General features: G+C 36.0%; 1 protein-coding gene and 1 long non-coding RNA gene across 4 annotated transcripts; one reads left to right on the top strand and one right to left on the bottom strand.

Annotated features, from left to right (window-relative positions):
- Nucleotides 1–899: 899 nt before the first annotated feature.
- LOC121821280 (uncharacterized) lies at nt 900–6841 on the bottom strand. Its single transcript, XR_006062002.2, has 3 exons — nt 6617–6841; nt 5956–6117; nt 900–1334 (listed from the first exon to the last, which is right to left on the bottom strand). It is a non-coding gene; the product is annotated as an uncharacterized LOC121821280 (long non-coding RNA).
- On the top strand, nt 6805–24243 carry LOC102903317 (complement factor H-related protein 2). Of its 3 annotated transcripts, none has more exons than XM_016000952.3 (5): nt 6805–6963; nt 12741–12935; nt 13729–13905; nt 19301–19474; nt 23698–24243. In XM_016000952.3, the coding sequence occupies exons 1-5, from the start codon at nt 6891–6893 to the stop codon at nt 23916–23918; spliced, it is 840 nt and encodes a 279-aa protein (XP_015856438.1). In that variant the 5' UTR covers nt 6805–6890; the 3' UTR covers nt 23919–24243. The 3 variants fall into 3 exon arrangements, with proteins under 3 accessions (XP_015856438.1, XP_006982467.1, XP_076403687.1); XM_006982405.4 differs by having other exon boundaries at nt 19298–19474; XM_076547572.1 differs by lacking the exon at nt 12741–12935 and having other exon boundaries at nt 6822–6963; nt 19298–19474.
- Nucleotides 24244–25192: the final 949 nt, after the last annotated feature.

The raw sequence follows: 25192 nt of genomic DNA, 5'->3' as shown, positions 1-25192 counted from the left end.
TGATAGTGGGAGTCCATGTCTCAGCACTGAAATGACTCTTAAGGACTTCTACTATACCATACATAGTTCAGTGCCTTTCTGATTCATAATTAGAGAGGCATCCTCTTGCAGTAAATGGGAACTAAAACAGAGATTTTCAACTGGACAATGCAAAGTATGAGAGTTTTTGAACACTCAGTCCTAAATAGGATGTCTTCCCGAACCCTCAGGGCTCAGAAAGCTATGCAGAAGAGGAGGTATAAATGTTATAAGAACCAGAGGGAGTGTATGTCGCCAAGGAAATGATGTCCCCCAGACACAACAGGAATGGTGTGCACAAGAACCAGAAGAGATTGTGGCACTGTGCACGGTGTCTGTACAGGTTCAAGCCAGGCAGGGTTCCAGTGACAACCTTCTTGCTCTGCAGAGGCTTCATTTATGTGGTGAGAAGATTTACCTTGCCCACACCAAGCTCAGACTTCTGATACCACAATTGCACATCAACGCTGAGTAGCCCCAAGATTGAACTTGACTCACCACCTACTTGATCTAATGCCTGCCAAGTTGAGGTTAAAGTAAATGCAGATCCAAATGCCCACTCGATGAATGTACCAAAAGTTACAACCATGGACCTGCCTCCAGATGCCCAGGTCCCATTGAAAAAATACATACATGAAAAATAAAGATGTTATGTCTCCTCCAAAATTAGTACTCCCATATTAATCTTCCTTACAAAAGCAAAATAGATCACAAAATGAAAATGAACTCAATATTGGGGCTAGAGAGATGAGTCTTCAGTTAAAAGCATACATTTCTCTACCAGAGGATCAGTTTTCCTTCATGGTACTTACATAAGGCAGCTTAAAACCACCTGTACCATCTGCTCTAGGAGTTCACATGTGAACATAAAACACAGAACAGAGATAACACCATTTAATTTTATTCTTTAATTTCTTGTTAGGAAATATTTTCATAAATAGATTCTCTTTTCATCACTTATTCAAACTGTTATCTATATTTTCATTTAAATAGCCTTATATATACATAACAGATAAATGCATTTGACAAACAACTAAATATTCAAATCTGATTGCACTTAGGTTGCCCTTAGAAAGTAGTAAGCCATGAGGTTAGAAGGACATTATTTATCACAAATTGGACTTGCTTTTTTTCTATTCATTTCTTCTTCTTCTTCTTCTTCTTCTTCTTCTTCTTCTTCTTCTTCTTCTTCTTCTTCTTCTTCTTCTTCTTCTTCTCCTCCTCCTCCTCCTCCTCCTCCTCCTCCTCCTCCTCCTCCTCCTCCTCCTTCTCCTTCTTCTTCTTCTTTGTGGGGTTGGGGTCGGGGGGTAGTGGTCCTGGAAGGGCATACATGGGAGACTGGGAAGTGAATGGGATTGGGATGCATGATGTAAAACTCCCAAATAATCAATAAAAATACTATGTTAACAAAATTAAAAAACTCTGGGATTCTGTGAAAAGACATAGCCTCTTCAGCAAAGACACAACAGTAGAAATCCAGATCAAAGTCATAAAATATTTTCAACCAAAAACAGAAGAAAATTGCCCAAATATAAGGAAAGACATTCATATTCAGCTGAGGAGGCATGAAGAACAACAAACAGACAAGACCAGAAAAGACGTCCCACGTTTTATATAAGTCAAGATAATAAATGTACTGAACAAATAAAGAATAGTTGACAGCTGTAAAATATTTTCATTACATGGAACATTGTACCAATATATACAATTACTGTCCACTAGCCCAGTTCTACAGGACCAACTAGAAGGAAAAATTCAGTCTGAGGAGGTTAACTACACCAATAAGTACAAAGGATGAATAATTCCTGAACAGTAAATAAAAAATAGGGGGAGTCTCCCACCACCACAAATAAAGAATAGGAATCAATAAACACTGCTCAATAATACTCACAATATTAGTGGTCTCAATTCTTCAATCAATAGATGCAGACTAGTCAATGTGATAGCATAATAGGACCTAGAATCTCATCTGCAGCCCTGTAGGAGACCACTTTCATGAACCTGTCCTCCCTTTCTGACTCTGCTCTCTAGAGACCCCACTGAACTTCATGAAAGAATCATCTTTCCTCCTATAGTGGACACGTTCAGCCCTTCTCCCTACTAACATCATTATTCCTCCCTGTCAGTGCTGATTACTCAGAATCACTTTCTCCCTGGAAATCCAGTGACCACACCTATAAGGGAAGGCCTACCAAGTAAGACAAGCCTCCACATGTTCCTAAGTTCTAGAGAAGGTAACAGAAAGAATGTAACATCCACACTAGACAAGACACAATACTAGCACCTAAAATAACAACTAACCCAAATCCAGATGCCTTGACACCAGCACAAAAGACAATAATTAACACCCAAGACAGTGTCTCCACCAGAAGCCAGAAACATGACTACAGGTGCCCTGAGAAATGTAATAAAGCTGAAGCACAAGACAGAAACTTCAAATTAGCTATTATGAATATGTTCAGGGACCTTAAGGAGGACAGGAATTAATCCCTTAGTGAAGTCTGTGAAAGCACAAACAAACAGTGGAATGAAATGATGAAAACAGTTCAAGATATGAAAGCTAAAAAATCACTAAAGAAAACTCAAACCAAGGTAAAACTAAAAATGAGAATTTTAGGAAGTGAAAAACAAAACCTCAGAGGTAAGCTTCATTAACAGAGTACAAAGGATAAAAGAGAGAATATCAGGCATTGAAAACAAGACAGAAGAAATGGATACCTCAGTTAAAGAAAATGTTAAATCTTTAAATCTTTAAAAAAAAAAACAGGACAAATCAACCATGAAATCTGGGGTATTGTGAAAAGACCATATCTACAAATAATAGAAACAGAGGGAGGGGAAAAACAGGTAAAGACACAGAGAATATTTTAACCATATCAGAAAGAAAAAAACCCTAACCTGATGTTGAAGATACCTATTAAGCTACAAAAGCATACAGAATATCAAATAGACTGGTACAGAAAATAAATCCCCCATGACAGGAAATGATGACAACATTAAAGGTATAGAACCAACAAAGAATATTAAAAGCTGACAGGAAAAAGAACAAACAACATAATAAAGGCAGAACCATTTGAATAACCCCTGATTTATTAATGGAGACTCTAAAAGCCAGAAGGGCCTGAACAGACATTATACAAAAACTACAAAAGACCATAGATACCAATGAAGACTTCTATACCCAGCAAAACTTTCAATCACCATAAATGGAGAAAGAAAATCATTCTATGGTGAAACAAAATTCAAGTATTATTTATATGCAGATACAGCTGTATCAAAGTTTCTAGATGAAAAATTTATTCCTGAAGAGGCTAACTACACCACAGAAAACACAAGGAATAAATAATCTAAGAGAATAAAATCAAAATAGGTGAAAAAAATCCACACTATAACAAAAATAATGGGAATCAATAAATGCTGCTTCTTTGACAACTTTTAACATCAATATGCTCTCAATTTCCCAATAAGATGACACAAACTACAAAGTGGATGTGAAAACATGATCCATCCTTCTGCTGCATCCAAGAAACACACCTTAATATCAAGGATAGATATCACCTCAGGTAAAAGGGTAGAAAAAGATTTCCCAAGCAAATAGACCTAAGAAGCAAGCCCACTTTAATACCTGACAAATAGACTTCAAACCAAGCATAATCAGAATAGGAAAGGAAGCTACATTGTCTTCAATGGGAAAATCCAACAAGAGGCTATTACAATTCTAAAGACAAGGACACTCAACTTCATAAAATAAACACTACTACAGCTAAAACCACAGATTGAACCTAACATAATGAGAGATGCTCACTTCAATATCCTACTTTCCCAACAAAAGGGTCATCCAGACAAAACAAAACAGAATAATCAGCGTTCTGTAACATCTACAAAACATTCTATTTGAACATTGAAGAATATACTTTCTTCTCAGCAGCACATGAACTGTTATTTCAAATAGACAGCATATTAGGATACAAAGCATGTCTTAAAAGACATAGAAAAATTGAAATAACAACGTACATCTTACATGACTACTATGGATTAAAACCTGATATCAACAGAAAATACATAAACTAATGGAAACTGAAAACTGGGACAAACAAGAAAGTTTGACAAATCATTCACCTAATTAATCAAAAGATGGAGAGAGAATATTCAAGTTAATAAAACAGGAGATAAAGCAAAAAAATACAACAGATACCAAGGAAATTCACAGAACCATGAGGACATACTTTAAAAGATTGTATTCCATAAAACTAAATTTTAAAAAAGAAACTTAAAGAAATGGATGAATTTTTTCATTTATCTGACCTACCAAAGTTAAATCAACATGAATAATCCATTTAAATAGCTCTATAATACCTAACAGAACATAAATAGTAATAAAAAGTTCATGCTGCCCAAGAAAAGTCTGGGCCAGATGATTGAGAATGGAATTGTACCAGACTTTCAAAAACAGATAACATCAATATTCCTCAATTATCCCTCAGAATAGAAATAAAAAAAATTTCCAAATTCTTCTTATGAAGCCACTATAATTTTGATATCAAAGCCACACACTCAAACAACAGTTGAACACTAACATAATAAAGGCAATCTACAGCAAACAAGAGGACTTCCAAAAATTGTGAGTTATGATAGAAACAGCCAGATGTCTGGACAGTCACCAGAGGTTTCTCTGCAACATTGGGTTGGGGCATCATCTTCAGCCTACAGGCTTAGCATATCTGACAGATTCCTTTGTGAAGCAGGATGTACACAAGGCCTACAGCTCGATATCTGTATTATGTACATTAATACATATAATTGTGATGGGATGATCTTTCTGTAAGCTCTCAATATGTGTTGCTACCATTGATTAATAAAGAAGCTGCTATGGCCTATGGCAAGGTGGAATACGGCCAGGCAGGAAATCCAAGCAAAGATATGAGGAGATGAAAGGTGGAGTCAGAGGTGATGCTGATACCCTGCCTAGGAAGCAAGATGTAATGGGACACAGGTAAAGCCACAGAACATGTGGAGATACATAGATTAATAGAAATGGGTTGAGTTACTTTGTAAGAGCTAGTTAATAATGAGCCTGAGCCATAGACAAAACAGTTTGTAGTTGATATAAGCCTCTGAGTAATTTTATTTTATAAGCAGCTGTAGGACCATGGTTGGGAGAGATTCATCCTGACCACAGGGCTAGGCAGGACACCGAAAACCTCCGGATATATGTATATGTGTATATATATATATATATATATATGTATATATATATATATATATATATATATATATATATATATCCTGAATATATAAAGAACTCAAAAGACAAAAGAATCAAACAAACAAAGCCAAATGACGCTTTCAAAAACAGGCCTGTGATCATCACAGTGTTCTCAAAAGAAGAAAAAGCAATGGCTAAAAAATATCTCAAAAAAAGTTCGTGAACGCTAGCAATTAAGAAAATGTGACTCCAAACAGGTTTGAGGTTTCATCTTACTCCATCAGAATATCAAAGACCACCACCACCACGAACAACAACAACAAAATGGCAACAAATCCTGGAGGGGTGTGAGAAAAAGTGAAACCTTTTGCAACTATAGTGGAAGTCAATGGGGAGAATTCTCAACAAATTCACTGAGTGACCCAGCCATACTATGACATGGCTTATGGCAAAATGTCCTGACACACTGTCTCACATATATTTGTTCAGCTATGTTCATTACTGATAGATTTTTAATAGTTAGTGAATGGAAGCAACCTAGAGGTACTTCAACTGATGAATGGATCATGAAAATTACTTACATGTACACTATAGAATACTGTTCAGCTGTGAAGAAAATTGAAATCATAAACTTTTCAATAAATGGCAAACTAGAAAAGATCATATTGAATGATGTAAGCCAAACCCAGAAAGACAAATGTCACAAATTCTCTCTTGTCAGAGACTCCTACCTTCAAATCTTCATATCCTAGAGTAATTGCAGAATCCAGTAAAGTAAATACAGACCATTGCCAGAGAAGTAAGGTGGGTGAGCAATGGAAAGATGAAAAGCAGGATACAGATGATCTGATGGAAAAAATGTCAAAAAAAGTAGAGCTCCTAGTAACATAGAGCTGAAAGACATAATTACAAGAGGGAGATTAAAATAAGAATATATGAGAAAGTCATAAGGAAAAATACAATTAAGTACCCACTTCTTAAAACTATAATCATATAAGTGTTCTATAATTCATATAATTCATGTATAAATGTACATATTAAATAAAATTTTCTCTACTATGTTGACAATGACTATCTAAGAAACACTAATATTAGGCAAGAGAAACACTCTTCTCAGTTGTTGGACTCCAAAACATTACAGACTACTGTTAATTACAGTTGGTTGTTCCCAACAGGTAGAAGATAAGTCTCTACTGCTGATGGAAGACTCCATGTACTTCACCACAGAGTCTGAAGGACCCAGAGATAGAGCTTTCCTGAAAGCTTCCTCACTGAGGACTAGCATTCGTGGTACCAGAAGTTGTCAGACAAGCTTCCAAGAAAGAGAATCAATCCACAGTCCTATTCAGCTATGATACCTATACAAAGGCAAAATGAAACATAATCTCTCACCTTCCTTTCTGAATACTTCAGTTTGATTGCCTAGGAGACTAGCAAAAAGAAATTGAATGCCATTTTATTGCTTAATAAGTGTAAAATGATTAACTTAGAGTACTAATATGAAAACACTAATTGAACATTGTTTGTTTTGCCCCTCTCTTGTGACCTTTGATATTTACCAAACTAGCTGCCAGTAGTGCACTGAATTTCAAAGTCACCCACAGTACCTTTAATGACAGGATTCCCAGGAGCACCACCACTGCTGGAGAGCTTTAGGTTTTAGAAGATGGGGTGGTCTAGAATGTTGCTCTTAGCCAAACTGTTTCTAACCTTATGGCTTTCTACTGCCAAAGGTGAAGGTAAGTGGAAACAGATTTGAAACAGGTACTTCCTAATCAAATGTATTTATCCGCTGCATGTGTATGAGAATATCTTCATTTATTTTAAATTTTATTTAAAAACATTGGAAATAGATAATAAACTATAAAATATTTTAAGTGAAAAATAGGAAACATATTGAATGATAAAAACTAATCGATTTGTAGATATAGTTCCGATAAACATTTAAAAGGAAAATGTAGTGGTATTTTCTCCACCTTGGGTTCTACGACCCAAAGGAAGCAGTGCTTCTTGCCATTGTAGGTGACTTCTTAAAAGGAAAGGGAGAGGGGTCTTGAGGCCCCTTCTCCCTTCTCCCTGCTTCCTGCTTCCTGGTGTAATCAGTGTGATCAAACTGGCAGGTGGATTTGCTTCCAGTCAAATCAGAGGACAACTTCAGCTGTCTACTTGGTTCTGTATTCATGAGTGTATTTCCTCAATTTATATCCTAATAAATTTCCCTAATACTCCTTAAGCAGACTCCCGTAGATTTCTTTCTTTAGGAAAATTGAATAAAAAGATTTTTCTTTGTTTTCTAAACTTCAAAGTGTGATTAGCCTCTAAGTATGATTTGGAGAAAATGAAAAAAAATTATTTTTAAATGCATAAATACTTTTCAAAATAAAATTCAACTTAAACAAAGCCACTGACCGGGACAAAGTTCCCACAGACTCTGAACATCTCAGGATCTCTGTGAGGTTGATTTCATCTTCACAGATTGAATATTTTAACTTCATAGTCATTAAAATGAGTCACGTTTTCGAGGTCAAACAATCAAATTATCATTCACCTAATGGAAATGTCTTTAATAAGACAAAGAAGACCACTGTTTTTTGTTTTGTTTTGTTTTTTGTTTTGTAAACCACCAAAATGCCAACACTTGGCTCTTTTCTGATCTTTCCAGTGAATGTAGAGAGTAGAAGGAGATTATAATACTTCCATATTAAGATTGTGTCTGGCCGGGCGTTGGTGGCGCACGCCTTTAATCCCAGCACTCGGGAGGCAGAGCCAGGCGGATCTCTGTGAGTTCGAGGCCAGCCTGGGCTACCAAGTGAGTTCCAGGAAAGGCGCAAAGCTACACAGAGAAACCCTGTCTCAAAAAAAACCAAAAAAAAAAAAAAAAAAAAAAAAAAAAGATTGTGTCTGAAGAGGATCCCCCAGGGTTCCACAACTCCACCACATCCACAGAACCACCAATGATGCCTTAAAGATGGAGTTGGATTCTGAAATTTAGTCAATGTGCTCGACTCTGGCTTCAGAAAGATTTTTTTCTACTATTTGCGTTTTGCTAATCTTTACATATGATTAAAGCTAGTTTACATAGTTCTTCATTTCTCACATAAGTTAAAAGGATGGGAACAGATTAGTTATTTTAATATTAAATTTTATTTATTTATTTTACATACCAACCACATTTCCCCTCCCACCTCTCCTCCTGTTCTCTTCTCTCACCTCCTTTCTCCACCCCTCATCCACTCCTTGGAAAGGGTAAGGCCTCCCATTGGAGTCAACAACACATCCTATACTAAGTTGAGGCAGGACTAAGTTCCTCCCCACTGCATGAAGGCTGAGCAAGGCATCCCACCACAGAGAACATGTTCAAAAAAAAAAAAGCCAGCTCCTGTGCCAGGAACTGATTCTGGTCCCACTGCTAGGGGACCCACAAACAGACCAAGCTACACAACTGTCACCCACATGTAGAGGGCCTAGGTCAGTCCCATTCAGGCTCCCTAGTCATAGGTCTAGAGTTGGTGAGCTCCTAGGAGCTCAGCTCAGCTGTCTCTAGGTTTCTCCATCATGATCTTGATCCCCCTGGCTAGTACAATTCCTCTGCTTCTCTTCAACAGGACTCCCGAAGGTTGGCCCAATGCTTGCCTGTGGATCTCTGCATCTGCTTCCCTCATTTACTGGATGAAGGCTCTATGATGAGAATTAGGATAGTCACCGATCTGATTGCAGGAGAAGGCCAGTTCAGGCACTCTCTCCACTATTTGTTAGGAGTCTTAGCTGGGATCATGGAACTAGAAAAAGTCATCTTGAGTGAAGTAACCCAGACACAGAAAGAAAAACATGGTGTGTAATCACTCATTAAGTGGACAGTAGATATAAAGAAAAGGATAACCAGGCTACAATCCATAGCCCTAGAGAAACTAGGTAACAAGAAGGACTCTAAGAGACAGACACATGGATTGCCCTAGGAAAGGGAAATAGTACAAAGCTCCTGAGTAAACGGGGAGCGGGGAGGAGTGGGGAGGGGAAGGGGATGGGAGCATGAGGGATCAGGATGGTTGAGTTGGGGGAGAGATGGAAAGGGAGAGCAATGAAAGTGACATCTTGACAGAGGAGGCTAGTATGGAGTTAGGGAGAAACCTGGTACCAGGATAATTATTTTTAAGATCCATCCTTACAAATTTTATAACATTATTTCACAGATTTAAACTCATTTTATTTTGTTACCACATTTCACTTTTAGTGGTAATCCTTAGAGAGCAGCCCCCCAATAAGAGAAAAATTCCATCCTGCCAAATGGCAGAAAATTTTGCTTTCATTATTTTTTTTACATTAAAAAATTTTAGGTTTATAATATATTTCTTCCTTCCCTTCCCTACCTACAAACCATCCCATATACACCTCTTTGTTCTCAAACTCCTGGCCTCTTTTATGACTAGTTGTTATTGCATACGTGTGTGTGTGTGTGTGTGTGTGTGTGTGTGTGTGTGTGTGTGTGTCCCTAAATGCAGCTAGCTCAGTTCATACTATTTTATTAGTAAATAGTGTGTGTCTGCTATTCTGTAGAGTCTGGATAATGACCTAGAATAGTCACACCTTTGATTTTGGATGAATACGTTTACTAAAAATGAAGCAAGTCAAAGAATAAGTAGCAAGTAAGAGGTTGACAAATGAATGAAAGATCAGCAGACAGAAAGACAGACAGAAAAAAATACTATTTCAGGCCCTTAAGATGTCCAACATTAATTCTCTAGGTTAGCTAATTTATGGCAGCCATCTGGGGACTTCCCCTCTGAGAGCCCTCTTGGATGATGCTTCTAAGTAAGAAAAAATAGTAACATGATCAAATCAGGTGCTCAGAACTTCCCACAGAAATTGGAAAAGTTGAAACAGTAAGCTGGAGTTTCCAACTGCCCACCCCATGGCTGATCTTTCTGTTGTTTTCTTTACTCTTCCTGGGAATCCAGGTGGGGAAGTCCAGCAGGTTACCTTAAAATGCTTACTCAGTTTCTGTGGGAAATCTGCAACCCAATTTCATGATGTTACCTCTCTGTGACATTTGTTTTTTAACTGGAATCCTCATGGCTGTGTTTTTTGGAAAGACACTTGGCTGCCATAAGAAAAAAAAAAAAAAAAAGCTTGCCTCATCTCTTTCTTCAGGTTATTCTGGACAGCCAATTTGACATATTTCTACCAGACATTTTTTTTCTGTGTATCATATATAAGATCTAGAGAGACATATATGAGATATGTAGATATAGATATGTATATAATCTACCTAACAATCCATCTCTTTCAATTTATTATTTTACTTTGGCTTATTGTATTCTTGGTGAGCGATGTTAGTCAAAGCAGAAGATACGGATCTCACATAAAATTTTCCAGACAGTACAGCACACCTGGTAAGCCTGAAGTGAAGGGCAGATGTTCAAAGACCATCATTGATCATCTACATCTTTAAACCTCATTGAGAGACAATGTTAAGAAGGAATTTATAAGAAGGGGAAAGAAGAGGAAGGAAAATGCCAATTGTGTGGATGATATAAGGACTTAGGATAATCCAGAAAAGGAAGGAGAAGGAGAATCAAGCCTCCTGGGGAAGAGTCAGTGACTCTCCATCCCAAGCTGCCTGAAGCCAAATACCTGTGTGAACTGCATTTTGTTTTGTTACCTGTCCACATATTGACCAAACAGCAAAGTCAACACACTAAAGTCATGTTTTTACATGAGCAGAAAACCTTACATTGTTTTAGCAGCGAAATACTTATTATGTATCAAGCTTCATTAAGCACCAAGAAAACTGCCAAGGAAATTTAATCCACAAGCAGGACACACTGTGGTATTAAAAGAGCAAAACACAAACAAGCAAATAGATTGCAAGGCAAATATGTATTTGTGTGTGAGTGTGAGTGTGTATGAGAGTGTGTGTGAGAGTGTGTGTGTGTGTGTGTGTGTGTGTGTGTGTGTGTGTGTGTGTGTGTGTGTCCTACACTAAAGATATTTGTAAATTTCTATCAGAATGTACAGGGAGAAAAATTATTTTCATTTTGGTAGTGGTTCAGTAAAAGAAGACAAGGGAGGTAAATGTTCACAGCCAGCAGCATCTCTGTTGGGTGAGTGGTGCAGAAAGGGTTTTGAAGGCACTTGGAATAGAGTTGGAGGACAGTAGTAATGTTATTTAGAAAAGACAAGAACATACACAAATAAGTGAATGCAAATAAAGTCCTGTCCATTTGGGAGACAGACAAAGGATATCTGAAACAAAGTAGTACCAGGATACACGGAGTTTTTACCATCAATATCTTCAAAAATACCTAACATAAAATATAACAGGTTAGCAACATCAGGTTCCACAAGGCTAACTAACACAAGAAAAACAATTGTAAATGTCATGTAACATTGAGAATTAACTCTCAGTAAATAAAAATAAAATGTTTCACTATTTGTGAGGATATTACTACAAAATATTGTCAAAATTCCCAGTATACACTATGTAGTCTGGGTAAAAATTAAATTGATAATGAGGGAAGCTGTGCAATGTGCATGTAAGAGCAGTATATGATTTTTGTGTTCTATAAAATTTCATGTGGACTAACTTTCCTAAAGCAGAAGTCTACAAATGTATACATGTAGAAAATTGTAAAATTCAATAAAAAGACCTAACAATTTACATGTTAATTGTTTTAATGTGTTTATGCCTTTATATGTATATATCACACATACACATACAATTATCCACATTATTCTTGGGAGAGATAGATAGATAGATAGATAGATAGATAGATAGATAGATGATAGATAGATAGATAGATAGATAGATAGATAGATAGATAGATAGATAGATAGATAGATAACCTAATGTCACCAGAATTTAGTTGCATTTTTATCTTATTGGATTGGTCTTTCTGATTCTTTGTGCCTTGCTATTTTTAATGAAACTACATTTATTGAGAAAACTAACAAAATAAAAATTATGTTTCTGTATATATCATACTAAACTAAATACTCAGCATGTTTACCACTCCCTTGAGACAAACACCAGAGAAAATCCTGGTAGATATATCAATGACCTCAGTGTGAGGAATGAGGGAGGATGTTAAAGCAGAGTCCTCTCATCCAGCCACTACTCACTGTGCAGTCAGGGATCTGTGTTAGCATCCTGTGTCAGTTTTTAAAAAGTCCTGTTGGGGTATCTTTCTGAATATTGCCAAAAACTTTATAATTCATATCAAGCCAAACTATGAACTTCATATTTATTAATAATAGCATCCTCAAATATCCACATACTCAAGAGTGCTGGCTAATTAAACACAGTAGTGGATTTCATAGAGGAATTTTTATTCTTATTTATGGGATACTTGAAGGTCAGTCTATTCTTTGATAATCAAATGATATACCAGAAAGCACTTAAACTGTATCCACTGAAGCCAGATGAAAAGAAAAATGATCATCAAATAAAAAATGTATAATTGATGATTCTCAGTGGTGATTAGTATTTACTTCTTTACTTTTGTTTTATTTTTCCAAGTGAGATATTGTGATTTCCCCAAAATAAGCCATGGGATACTACATGATGAAAAGAAATATGAAGCATTTTCCCCTGTTCTTAGTGGGAATGTTTTCTACTACTCCTGTGAATATAATTTTGTGTCTCCTACAAATTCCTTCTGGACCCGCATAACGTGCACAGACGCAGGATGGTCACCAACACCAAAGTGTCTCAGTGAGTAAATGCCCATCCTTAGATGAACACTGAATGAGAAAAACTATGCTTCTTATTTACATGAACCCTGTAAGAGGGGCTCATGGGGTTTGAAAAGTCACAGTATTGGGCTGTGGAAGGGGCAGGCGCAGTCTTTATTTTTTGTGCTATTTTTCTTATGAAAATACAATGTGGAACATATGACCAACATGTGATCTACAAAAGAAAATTACTAACTGAAAGCTGAAGATGAATGTATTTGACAACTAACAGATATTGTCAAACATCTACTTAATAGCATTCTATCCATTCTTTTTATGTGCAAAAAAAGTCATTTCATATAACCACTGTGTTTGAATTATGTTTTCTCTCAAATATTCCATGGAAAGATGTTTTACTTTTGTATTTTCCAAAATTCACTACATCCTTGGACTTGTTATCTATAATACATTGACCCTATTTCCTATCAGTGAATGATAGGAAACTGGATAGATAAATCAGTGAAGCAGGTAGCAAGAGTCATCCCTTCTTGAAGAAGCATTCAGAAATAAAAGAAACCATGTATATGAAAAATACTATTTCATATAGAGAAATTTGTAAGTGGAAAAATACTTAATTTGAAAAACTATTTCCAAAGTGGAGACATGAAATCCCTGGGAAAAATTCACATCGTAGACCAACTTAAGTTGGCAAGCTTCAGAAAATATTTGTATAGTTGGTTTCAGTTGTCTTTCTTTTAAAAATGTTTAAATATGCAATCTAACTTTCTATTAACTTTTCCCATCTTGTGAATTAATCTTTTTTTCTTCTGAAGGGCTATGTTTCTTTCCTTTTGTGGAAAATGGTAATTCTACATCTTCAGGACAAACACACTTACAAGGTGATATTGTACAAGTTGTTTGCAATGAAGGCTACAGCCTTCAAAATAATCAGAACACCATCGAGTGTACTGAAGAGGGCTGGTCCATTCCTCCCAAATGTGTATCCACCAGTAAGTACAACACTGTGCTCTCAGATCCTGCCATGACATGATCTGCGATGTTTAAAATCAACAATACTGTTACAGGTTAAATACAGGTCTTTCTACTGACTTTTATCACTTGTCATTTCTATTTGAGTCACAGCTGTGTCTAAAGTGGTATCTAAATATACTGGTTTATGTGCCTAATTCAAGTGGATGTCATAAGTAGAAATATTATGTGAGTACACTCTGAAGACAGAATGCTCATGATAAAACAAAACCATTTTCTGTCTGCAAAACCATGATTCATAGGAATACAAGAAATGGTTAAAGAGATAAAAAAAAAAGACCTAAAATGAGTTATAAACATGAACTGTAATTTGCACATTTTTAATCCCAAAATACTTTGAGGAAATGCTAATGAAAGTATTATATTTTAAATTGATGACAATATTGGCAAGGATTTCCTGGCATTATTAACAGCATTGTAAATTATGTACCTTTGAAAGTGAATGTTAGTGTCTTGCCACTAACTGAATATATTATTTTGATTTAAAGATTCTATATTCTGCAAGCCTAATGAAAACATGCCTAAACTATTCCTATAGTTAAACCTAATATAGAGTATTAGTTGAAGCCCAGGATGACCTGAAACTCATTTATGTAGCCCATCTTGTCCTTGAAATCAATGAAGATCATTTTGTCTTAGCCTCCAGAATGCTGGGATGTCAGACAAGAATTGCCATTCCTAGCTGCAAATATCTTTCAAGTAACTCTTCATTATAATAAACTCTTTGAATAGTGTTGTGAGTTGCATAAAATAATACGATACCTTGAATTACATTTATCAAACATAGCAAAGTGATCACCAGTGCAAACATGTAGTCTATGTTCAGAAATACGTGCCTGTATGTAGCTACAAATGACAGCCTCTCCAAAGTTCTGAGGAGTCTGAAAAGAAATGTTAATCCTTTTTAGGAGAATTAAACACCCACTCCACTTGAACCCAGCATTCTTTTGGGTAGACTTAGTGATCCTTCAGTCTCACTTGTCCACACACACGTCTTTACAGTCTGTGCTTCAGTGTGTGATGGGTCATCAGTAATCAGAATTTGTTTCTTCTAGATTTTCCATTTTATTATCATCAAATGGTTCATAGTTGTCTTCCCTGGAGCAAAGGGTACAGATTTTAAGAATTTACCCCACATGAGCTCTGAGACAGCATGCCTCTTCCCCCATTGCCTGGTTATCTTGATCTGTGAAGAGGTTACTGGAATCCTCACCAACAGGGGCTTCTGTAACTGTCTCATTCACACTTTCTCCTCTGGTGGAGAGTCTACTACCCAGTAAAGCACTGTTACAGTGTACTGTGTTGTAGTCTACAGTCCCTTGCACGTAATATTACAGGTCTCTTTCTCCTGTAGTGTTTCTATCTCTTTGATGATTTCACAGAACCTGGTTCTAGGCTTTGGAGTAAGAGGCTAGTATGAAGTGTCTCCATTTAGTCTTTTTATCCTTTTTTTTTAATGCTCGTTTTTATTGTTAGATACAGTATCATGTGTGAAGAGCTTTTGGACCTTTTTGGAAATACTAAGTATGCATAGATATCTTTAAATGTTCCATCAGTTTTAACATTACTTTTGGCCCTCTAGTTATAAAAGATACTCTTGCAATTATAAACTTAAAACTACCACCGGGTTCCTTCTTTTGTATTTTTATTTTTGATAGAACATAAAGTATGTGGAGGACAAAAAGGTTTCAAAACAGAGCAAAATCAAAATTTCCAAAGCCTTTGTTCTTTCAGTTTAAATACCATATATGTTCAAAATGAAAATGAGAGGCTGGGGATGGACCAGCATTTAAGGATGCTGAGTGCTCTTAAAGAGGACTGTGGTTTTCTGCACCCATGTGCCAGCTCACAACCCTCTGTACCTCCAGTTCTGGATTTTCCAGTGCCATCTTCTTACATCTCAGGATGCCATGTGTGCAGGTGGTGCACACATACACATTTTGGAGAACAGTGCTGCACATAACAAAACAAAATTAAATGTAATGATTTTCAACCATTACCAAAAAAGACAGCAGCCAGGTTTGATTACACTGGGTATGTTTATAAACATCAGCTGATAAAGTTTATTGGAGGATATAAACGAATTTCTAAATACTCTTATTAAATAAAAAACACAGAGCCAAATATAGAGGTGAAAGCCTTAGCGAGATCAGGGAAGTAGGGAAAGCCACCAGCCAACCTTACCTCACCAACTCTACAGCTTCCAAATGCTGTGACTTCCTGTCTACCCACACCTATATGTCTTGCTGTTCTGCCATCTCATTTGCTCTCTCCATTCAGCTACACCACTTCCTCTTCCTACACAGCCCTGTCACTTCCTGTCTGTCTGTACATATCTCCAGACCTCCATGGTTAACTAGTTTTGGAATTTAAGGCATGTGCCACCACACCTGGCTCTGTTTCCAATGATGCCTTGAACACATAGAGATCCTGCCTGCAAGTGATGGGATCAAGGGCATGTGCTACCACTGCCTGACTTCTTTGTTTACTTATAATGGCTGGCCTTTTTCCTCTGATCTCCAGGCAAGCTTTATTTACTAAAGCACAAATGAAATATCACCACATTTCAGCACAAATAAAATATCACCACAGGAGGAAAACAAGAAAGTATTTTTTTTTTCTAGCATTAGAACTCTTACAAAATGGTATATCATTTCCCTGGTGCGAGTGGATTTCTTTATCTGACTACCATGACAAGTCACTACAGATTTGGAGGACTAAAACAGTATAAATCCATTCCCTTATGATTTTGAAGACCAGAGATTCAAGGTAGTGTCTCTGGGCTGAAGTCAAAGTGCTGGCCTCCCTGTTTTGTTTTGTTTTGTTTTGTTTTTATTTTCTCTGAGAGGGGTTTCTATCCATCTGCCTTTTTAGTAGCAAGATTTTACTTGTTTTGTTTGGTGAGGGATATCCTCCTTCAATTTAGAACTCAGTAGTTTGTCATATATGAACATTTCCACCTCATTATCCCTACCTCCACCATTGCATTGTATTGTCATAGCAGATCATCTAAGATAACCCCTGTCTCAAAATCCTTAATCACAATTCTAAAGTTACTTTGACTTATAAAGTAATAATCTTCAGTCTGGAAGCATAAAATATAGCTTCAGGTGGGGGATATCATTAAACCTATCAAAGTAATTAACATTAAAATAGACAGCTTGCAATTACTTTTAAAATATTTTAATTGACAATAGCTTTATTTCCATACAATGTACGAATTCCCCTTTCCCTATCTTCTCCAAGATCCTCCCTATCTCCCCTCATCATAAACCTACACCTTCTCTCTCTCTCTCTCTCTCTCTCTCTCTCTCTCTCTCTCTCTCTCTCTCTCTCAAACAAACAGCATCTAAAAATATGAATAGGATAAAATAAAAACAATATGGAATAGAATAAAACAAAACAAGCAAATGGAAGAAAAAGAGGCAAGGGAAAATGAAAAGAAACATATCTAGGCATAGAAACACAGAAGTCCACACACAGAGAAATCTCATAAACACAAAATTGGAAACCATAACATACAAAGGACTTGCAACATGCAAACTGTAACACTACATGCAAAGGACTTGCAAATTTCATTTTTAAAAAAGGCTGCAAGAACGCCATTGAATTTGTTTTGTGCTACGCATGGAACATGTCATTATGCATGGTTTGTATACCAAGTGAAACAACCTTGGAGAAAACTAATGTTTTTCTGTTGTACACTGTAATCAATTGCAGATAGCTTCAGGGTTTGTGTCCACTTCCCTCTCAGGGTTGGACTACATCTACCTTAGACCTGTGCATGCTCTACACATAATGTCACAGACTTTATGAGTGCATTTATCCAAGTGTGTTTAGAAGTCCTTGTTCCCCTGGTGTCCTTCATCTCCTCTGGCTCTTATAGTATTTCAGCCTGGTCTGGCTCAGGGAAGATACTTGGGCTAGTTACCTGTTTGTTATAGTAAGTGAATCGATAACTAGTGTATATCCTATAACAGAATCACACATTTTATCTATTGTTTTTATAGAATTATGTGGTACTATATAAAATGAATAAAATAAGTGAAACCTATTTAAAAATAAAATATGTTAACAAATATGCATACCTATATGAAGTTGTTTTAATCTATTCAGTTGTACCTTTCGGCTACTTCAAAGAGATCATTTCTCCTGTGATTTCACTCTCTTTCCTTAAAAAAAGAATTAGATAAAAGAAGGAAGAATATAGAAGGAAGGGTGAAGGATGAAAAATAGCTAGAGAGGTATCTTCAGCTCCATGTTATAAATAAGATGTTCGCACAGTTTTCTTTGCCATTTAAATTATCTGTGTTCTATAGCTGGTTTATATAATGTTCATAAAACTGGGTATGGTGAACACACCCACAGTGCTGTTTGAGAGAACACCTTAAAACTAATGTTTTAGTCCATAATTTGATGAAATAGACAATAAACAAGTATAGGTCATCACGATTCATACATAGGTGTGAGAAATAGCTGAGGTGGTGGGCTTTGGTTTTAGGAAACAAAAGAATAGCAATTGGTGCCTGATTTTTACAATCTCAGGGGAAAAAACTGTATCTTGTATAATTTAAGGAAATTGATTTAAAGGGAATGAGAGGAAAAGAAGTAACCTTGGTTTTTAGTTAAACAGGGAGACTTTCTTTCCTCCGTTAAGGATTTCCTCCAGTCTGCACCAACACTTGTCATCTCATGCGATGGTGGATACTGGTTGTCATCAGGAATCACCCTTTAGACAGGCTTCTGGGAATGTCTGTGAGCATTGACTAGACTGAGTGGACTAAACTGGGTTAACTAGACTGGGTTAACTGCAGTGGGAAGACACACGCTACACTGGGCAACATCATTCCATGGGCTGAGAACTCTGACTCACAGGAAGGGAGTGAGCTGATTATCAACAGTATTCTTTCTCTGCCTCTTGACTGCAAACACAGCTGACCAGATGCTTCATGCTCTCACCACCATGACTTCCAGAGCATAACGACTGTGCCCCCAGATTGTGAGCCAAAATCAAAGAGTTGAAAACATTTCCTTTCAGGAGTTCCTTTTGCCAGGTGCTATCATAGCCACAATATCAGTTATCAATATATTCTGTGCTGCTCACCTAAGGTAAAATTTCATTTAACTAATTTTATCTTCTTTTGATGTTTTTCTTCTCAGAGTTTCTTCATAAATAAGTATAGTATATTTTCTCAGTTTATATGATTGAACTTTATTCAAGCAATCATTTCTGTAGCCAGAAATCACTAAAGTCTTGATATTGTGTTTAGCACTGTACTTTCATTGGTTCTGTTTAAGTCTGTACTTTGATTTGATCTCTGAAACATTCAAATGCTGTGTTCTTAAATTCAGCAGGGAAATGTGGGCCTCCTCCACCTATTGACAATGGAGACATCACCTCCTTCCCATTGCCACAATACCCACCATCATCATCAATTGAATATCAGTGCCAGTCCCTTTATAAAATGGAGGGCAGTAAGAATATAACATGTAGAAATGGAGAGTGGTCAGACCCACCAAAGTGTTTACGTAAGTATTTCATTCTCATAGACAGTGGGAAAGTCAGTTTCATAACTGAGATATTTTTCTCTTTATAATAACACATTCACACATTATAATTACTATTTTATGGAGTGCATGATTGCCAAATATCAGCATTTGAAAAAAGCAATATTATTATTTTTTTATATAAAAATAGTTGAAAAATTACATGTTATTCATCATTTAGCTTTTATTAACATGTATTGTTGTCCATAAAACTGCACGCCAGCATACTATTTCCATACCTGTATACACTTTGCTGTAACTAAAGCCAGGATCTCTTATACACCCTCCCCTTCCTTTAGACATGTCACCTAATTCTACTAATCACTGTCAGACGGTCAAGAGGAATTTTAGCTTTTCTTTCCACTTTGTGAGAAAAGACACAAAAGACTTGTCTTCCCGTGTTTGATTAACTTCACGTATGTCCTCCAAACTCTGTCACTGTGCCTTCCCACTCATGCCACTCACACTCTACTACTCACTGTCACATGATCAGGAGGACTTTTCCTTTCTAATTTTCACTGTAAAAGAGAAAACATGAGACTCATCTTCCTCTCTTTGGCTCATTACACTTAATGTCCTCCATGGCCATTTTCTCACTCACATAATAAAAAATTATCTATGATGTCTGAACAATATTTCATCATATAAACATATTGTCTTTGCCATTTGGAATGATCAGGATTTTTCTGCTATTGACATTTTCAGTCCTATTTTTATTTAACTTGCACAGCTTTTAAATTTCAAATTTTTCTGTCTCAATCTGTTTCCAACTCTATCTTGTCTATAAATGTTTTCATTCATTTTTCCATTACCTTTCTTATTTCCTTTAATAGTTTTTATGTTCTGTTGAAAACCATTGCTTTTTACAAAATGGTTCAATTAAATCCTTCATATGACCTTTATCCATGTCAGTCTATTTGGAGTTTATTATAACACGAATTGCTAAATGGTCTTTTAATAAAAAACCTGGAACCAGGTATTGGGGGTAAATGCTAAAAGATCAGAGAGACAAAGGAACAAGCCGCCTCTTACCTCTAGTACTCCTCAGTCTGAAAAGCTTTCCTCTGCTGAAAGACTTTAGTTCCTGTCTCCTCATACCTTATATACCTTTCTCTACCCAGCCATGTCATTGCCTGTCTCAATCTTTCTAGTGTTGGGATTAAAGACATATGACTCCCAAGTACTAGGATTAAAGGTGTATACCACTACTGTCTGGCTCTGTTTCTCTTCTTGACTGAGTCAATCTCATGTAGTCCAGGATAGCTCTGAACTGACAGAGATCCATATGGATCTCTGCCTCCTGAGTGCTAGGATTAAGAGTGTGTGCCATCACTGCCTGACCTCTATGTCTAATCTAGTGGCTGGCTCTGTCCTCTGATCCTTAAGCAAGTTTATTAGGGTAAACAATATATCACCACATTTCCCCTTTTTTGTCTAAAATAATAAAAGAAGGGTATAACTAATATAATAAAAACTATATTCAATAAGTACAATAAGTATATACAATATATACAGTCAAGAATTATATTAATAATGTCTAGTCCATTAACATTTGACAGATTCAGAGAAAGTTCTCCATATTTTATCCTATTTTGGTGAGTCCAAAGTGTTGTACCTAATTCACTTTCTACTCTAACTTGTATTACCAACTCAAAAACTATCTTTTGATGTTTTTTAAACTTACACACTCTACACCTCTCTAGTGAGTTTTTTTTCTGAATTTGTTAACAAGGAAAACTATAACTGTCTACTCTTCAACTAACAAGGAAAATTGTAACTATAATTATCTAATCTTCAAATCCTTCAGAAACACAAGAAGGAAATAATATTACCTGAGTAAACAGGAAGTGCAAGCAAGTGACTTACAAAAAATGTGAGAAATGACATAAACAGCTGGCTGCCTGGACAGTCACCTAATAAGTAGAAATAAATAAATTAGAATAAATTGAATAAATTAGAAATGTATGTACAGTATGTTCTAACAAAATTAATCTCAACTTTGTATCAATATACAAAATTTATATACATTATACAAAAACCAATCCAATGTAAAATATTTAAAACTAGTAGCTGCTTTTTAAAAGTAGATTCAATTATCTATCTTTTTATCTTGTCATATCCAATATCCTCCCTTTTTTCTTTTCAGAGTAGATTCAATAATCTACCCTTTCATCCTATTATTTCTAGTTCTCTCTTTTTTTTCAAGGTAGATTCAATAATCTATGTCTTATCTATATCCTCTTTTTTTCTGAGTAGATTCAGTAATCTACCCTTTTATCTAGTCAGCTCTTACACAGCCTTGAGGATATCTATGACTGTGTAGTTCCTGTAATGTTACTGCATAGATTAACATTGACTGTTTTAAAGCCTTCAGTTGTTTCTCTGTAATGTTATAATGCAATGTTGAGATTGGTTCTATTTAAATTTTTCTGCTGGGTCTGAATATATCTATGATCTGTTTTAACAAGTTTTTCTAAAACTTTTATCTTGGCACTCATATTAACCAACTTTTTAATGCTATAACAAAAATGATCAAACAAATAATACCTATAATTGGCATTACATAAATCCCATTAACATTAAATATCCTCTGATTTAATTGTTCCATTTTCAGACCAAATGTCTTCCATTATAGTAATGTTTCCCATTTTTTAATGTGGGAAAAAACTTTTCTTTAACTAATTCCTCCCTTTAAGAAATCTTTATTGACTCACCAAATCTGCTGACTGTGATGATTCAGATGATGATGTGGCAGCAGCCCGATGATGATGATGTGGCAGCAGCCTGAGGAGGGCTCTCAGAGAAAGCTATGACCCACCAATAGAGGGGAGAAGGGGGTATGTGCAATAACAGCTAATTCCAGCGTGTTTGGATCCTGGGCCTGGAGAATTTGCTGCAGACAGGCTGCAACAAAAACTTAGCCAGACGGTTAGGCAGTTGAGCTTAGGTGGGGTAGAAATTCTAGCCTCCTGTAGCTAGGGCCTGAACAGGGGACTACAAGCATGAGCCCCGTTCCCTGGCAGTGAGCCTGTGGTCCCGGTTTCCCTGCTCGTGGGTGCCCAGTTGCTTATAGAGTTTTGTGTTTTTGTTTTTTTGTTTTGGTTGCCTTTTCCCACATACCCTCCCATCCCGGGCTACTGGTCTCGGGATCCTTGGCAGGGAGGATGCTGGGTATCCGACTTTCCATCATGTCCATCTCGCTCTCCTGGTGCTCTCTTGGTCCTCTCACGGTTATGAGGTCGACCAGCTGTTCCTTTGAGGTTCCGTTCTCTTTTTCCTGAATTCGTGCTCCATAAATTGTATGCCAGATGTAACACAAAATCTAAATGGTCTTTTAATAAAAATCCCAGAAGCAGATTTTGGAGTAAATGCTGAAAGACCAGAGAAGCAAAGGAACAAGCCACCTCTTATCTCTAGGACTCCTCAGTCTGAACAGCTTTTTCAGCTAAAAGATTTTATTTCCTGTCTCCTCATGACTTGCATACCTTTCTCTGTCCAGCCATGTCATTTCCTGTCTCAGTCTACTTAGTGTTGGATTTAAAGGTGTGTGCCACCACTGCCTGACCTCTACATTTAATCTAGTGGCTTGTTCTGTTCTTTAATCTTCAGGTAAATTTTATTAGGGTACAGAATATAATCATCACAGTTTATTACTGGAGAAGTAATGGACCTTTGGAGGAGTCTTGTTAGTCTTACTAGATTCAATTTTTTTTGTTTGTTTTTCGAGATAGGGTTTCTCTGTGTAGCTTTGCGCTCAATTTTTAAAAGCAATTGGAAAATACATGATACAATAATCACTATTCATAGTTACCATTTTGTGACTGAACGATGAATATTATGAGGGCAATTATGACTTGTCTTTCTAATCACAGTAATTTAAAATATGGTAATCTCACTGAACATTAGATATGAATATCAAAAACATGTCAAAGTTAAAATTCTGTATCTTTACCCAATACATCGATCAATAAAAACAACCATGAAAATGTTAAAATACAAGTGTCTTTTTTCATTGATGTTAGGAAACTTTAATGATGAAATCTGATTTCACATTTAAATGTATTATTTTGACATCATTTAAAATTCAGTATTTCCTAATTCTGTATGTTGGTTTTATGCAGGTTTTCCAAATACAGAATTAATGCTTGATGGCTCAGTTCTGTACATGTATGAGTTATTTAATAATATTTTGGTGTTTTTTTCAGATGCATGTGTAACATCAGAAGAAATTATGGAAAAACATAATATAACTCTCAAATGGAGAGAATTTGGAAAGATTTATATCCAATCAGGAGACTATGTTGAATTTAAGTGCAAATTTAGACATAAACCGGCAAAAACATCACCTCCATTACGTACAATGTGCATTGATGGTCACATCGATTATCCCACTTGCTCAAAAAAACGTTCTTGGTTCAGTGGATGAATGAACCTTTGTTTAGAAATATGCATGCATATTATTAATACAGTTTCACTTTATGTTTGAAGTATTGTATAACTCACTTCTTCTCATAAGTATAAACTTGTGCTGATGTATGGTAATTAATTTGGAGCCTAAGAGAACACTGCCACAAATGCAAAGCAGTGCATTTAAAGTAGAATGGGCTGTGTGCTAGCACAGTAACTAATGGTAATAAAATAGATGCAATCACTTCAGTGTCTGTTTCTATCCATCACTTTTCAAAATCTCTCCAATCTTCCTCAGTACCTTTGGATCTAACTCTGATTCACAATAAACTGAAGTCATATTGTCTCAGTCTCCAAATTAGTATTATTTCACAAACATATAACAATCAAGCTCTCATATTTAACATTGCTAATGAATATAAATAATTCCAATGTGATCTTTTTTCACTCATATTAAATAGCCTTCCCTTAATTACTTCTGGCTTAAAAAAAAAAGTTTACCTTTTCAAAATGTTGAAATCTAAAAGATAAAAGTGTAGGTGTCAAAACACAGCAGATATCTTGAAACCTTCTATTATGTAAGACCAGTTATTCAAAGGTCACGGAAATGTTTTACTATTACTAGTAAAAATAATTTTAAAAGTAATTGTGTTTAACTTTGTTACCAGTGAAGATAGTTGTCTATCAGCATCACTGTAACAAATTGCCATAAACTGGATGCGCTGACTTAAAAGGCACTCATGTCATGAAGTTCTAGAGAACAACATTTCTAAGATGATGGCACAAAATTTAGTACCTGACCAGGGCTTTCTTTGTCTTTCATAAGTGCCACTACCTGGCAGCATTTGGCAAGGAAATGCTCTGTAGTTTCCTTTTTAATGAAACTGACTCCATTAGTGAGGAAAATCTTCCTGACACAATCACCTGGAAAACCCCATTTTTGGTATCTTTATGAAGGTGATATGGAAGCAGCATGTAATCTTTAGGGAGAAACCATTTTAAGACTATAACAAAGGAATGGTAAAGCCATTCCATGGAGATGGAAACTAAAAAACAGCATGATGGCTAGTCACATCAGACAAAACAGAACTTAAAACAAAAACAAAAAAAGAAAAATTACGGTCATTGTATAATGATAAAGTCATTACAATTTTATTATAATATATATATTAGGTATGTGTGTAACTTATTTCACATAAGAAACATATTTATAGACCTGAAGAAGAAATACATTTATGTACATCAACAATTGAGGTCTTCTACAACCTTCTTTTAAATGTGGATTAACCAGAC

Source organism: Peromyscus maniculatus, chromosome 11 (assembly GCF_049852395.1).
Source record: "Peromyscus maniculatus bairdii isolate BWxNUB_F1_BW_parent chromosome 11, HU_Pman_BW_mat_3.1, whole genome shotgun sequence".
Classification (NCBI taxonomy): Eukaryota; Metazoa; Chordata; class Mammalia; order Rodentia; family Cricetidae; genus Peromyscus; species Peromyscus maniculatus.
This window is presented reverse-complemented; position numbering and strand designations above follow the sequence as displayed.

Excerpts from the sequence above, each read along its gene's own strand:
- LOC102903317 (XM_006982405.4), top strand. The coding sequence starts at position 6,891 with ATGGGGTGGTCTAGAATGTTGCTCTTAGCCAAACTGTTTCTAACCTTA. Across the intron at positions 6,964-12,740 it reads TTCTACTGCCAAAGGTGAAG|TGAGATATTGTGATTTCCCC; the intron begins GTAAGTGGAAAC and ends TATTTTTCCAAG. Across the intron at positions 12,936-13,728 it reads ACCAACACCAAAGTGTCTCA|GGCTATGTTTCTTTCCTTTT; the intron begins GTGAGTAAATGC and ends TTTCTTCTGAAG.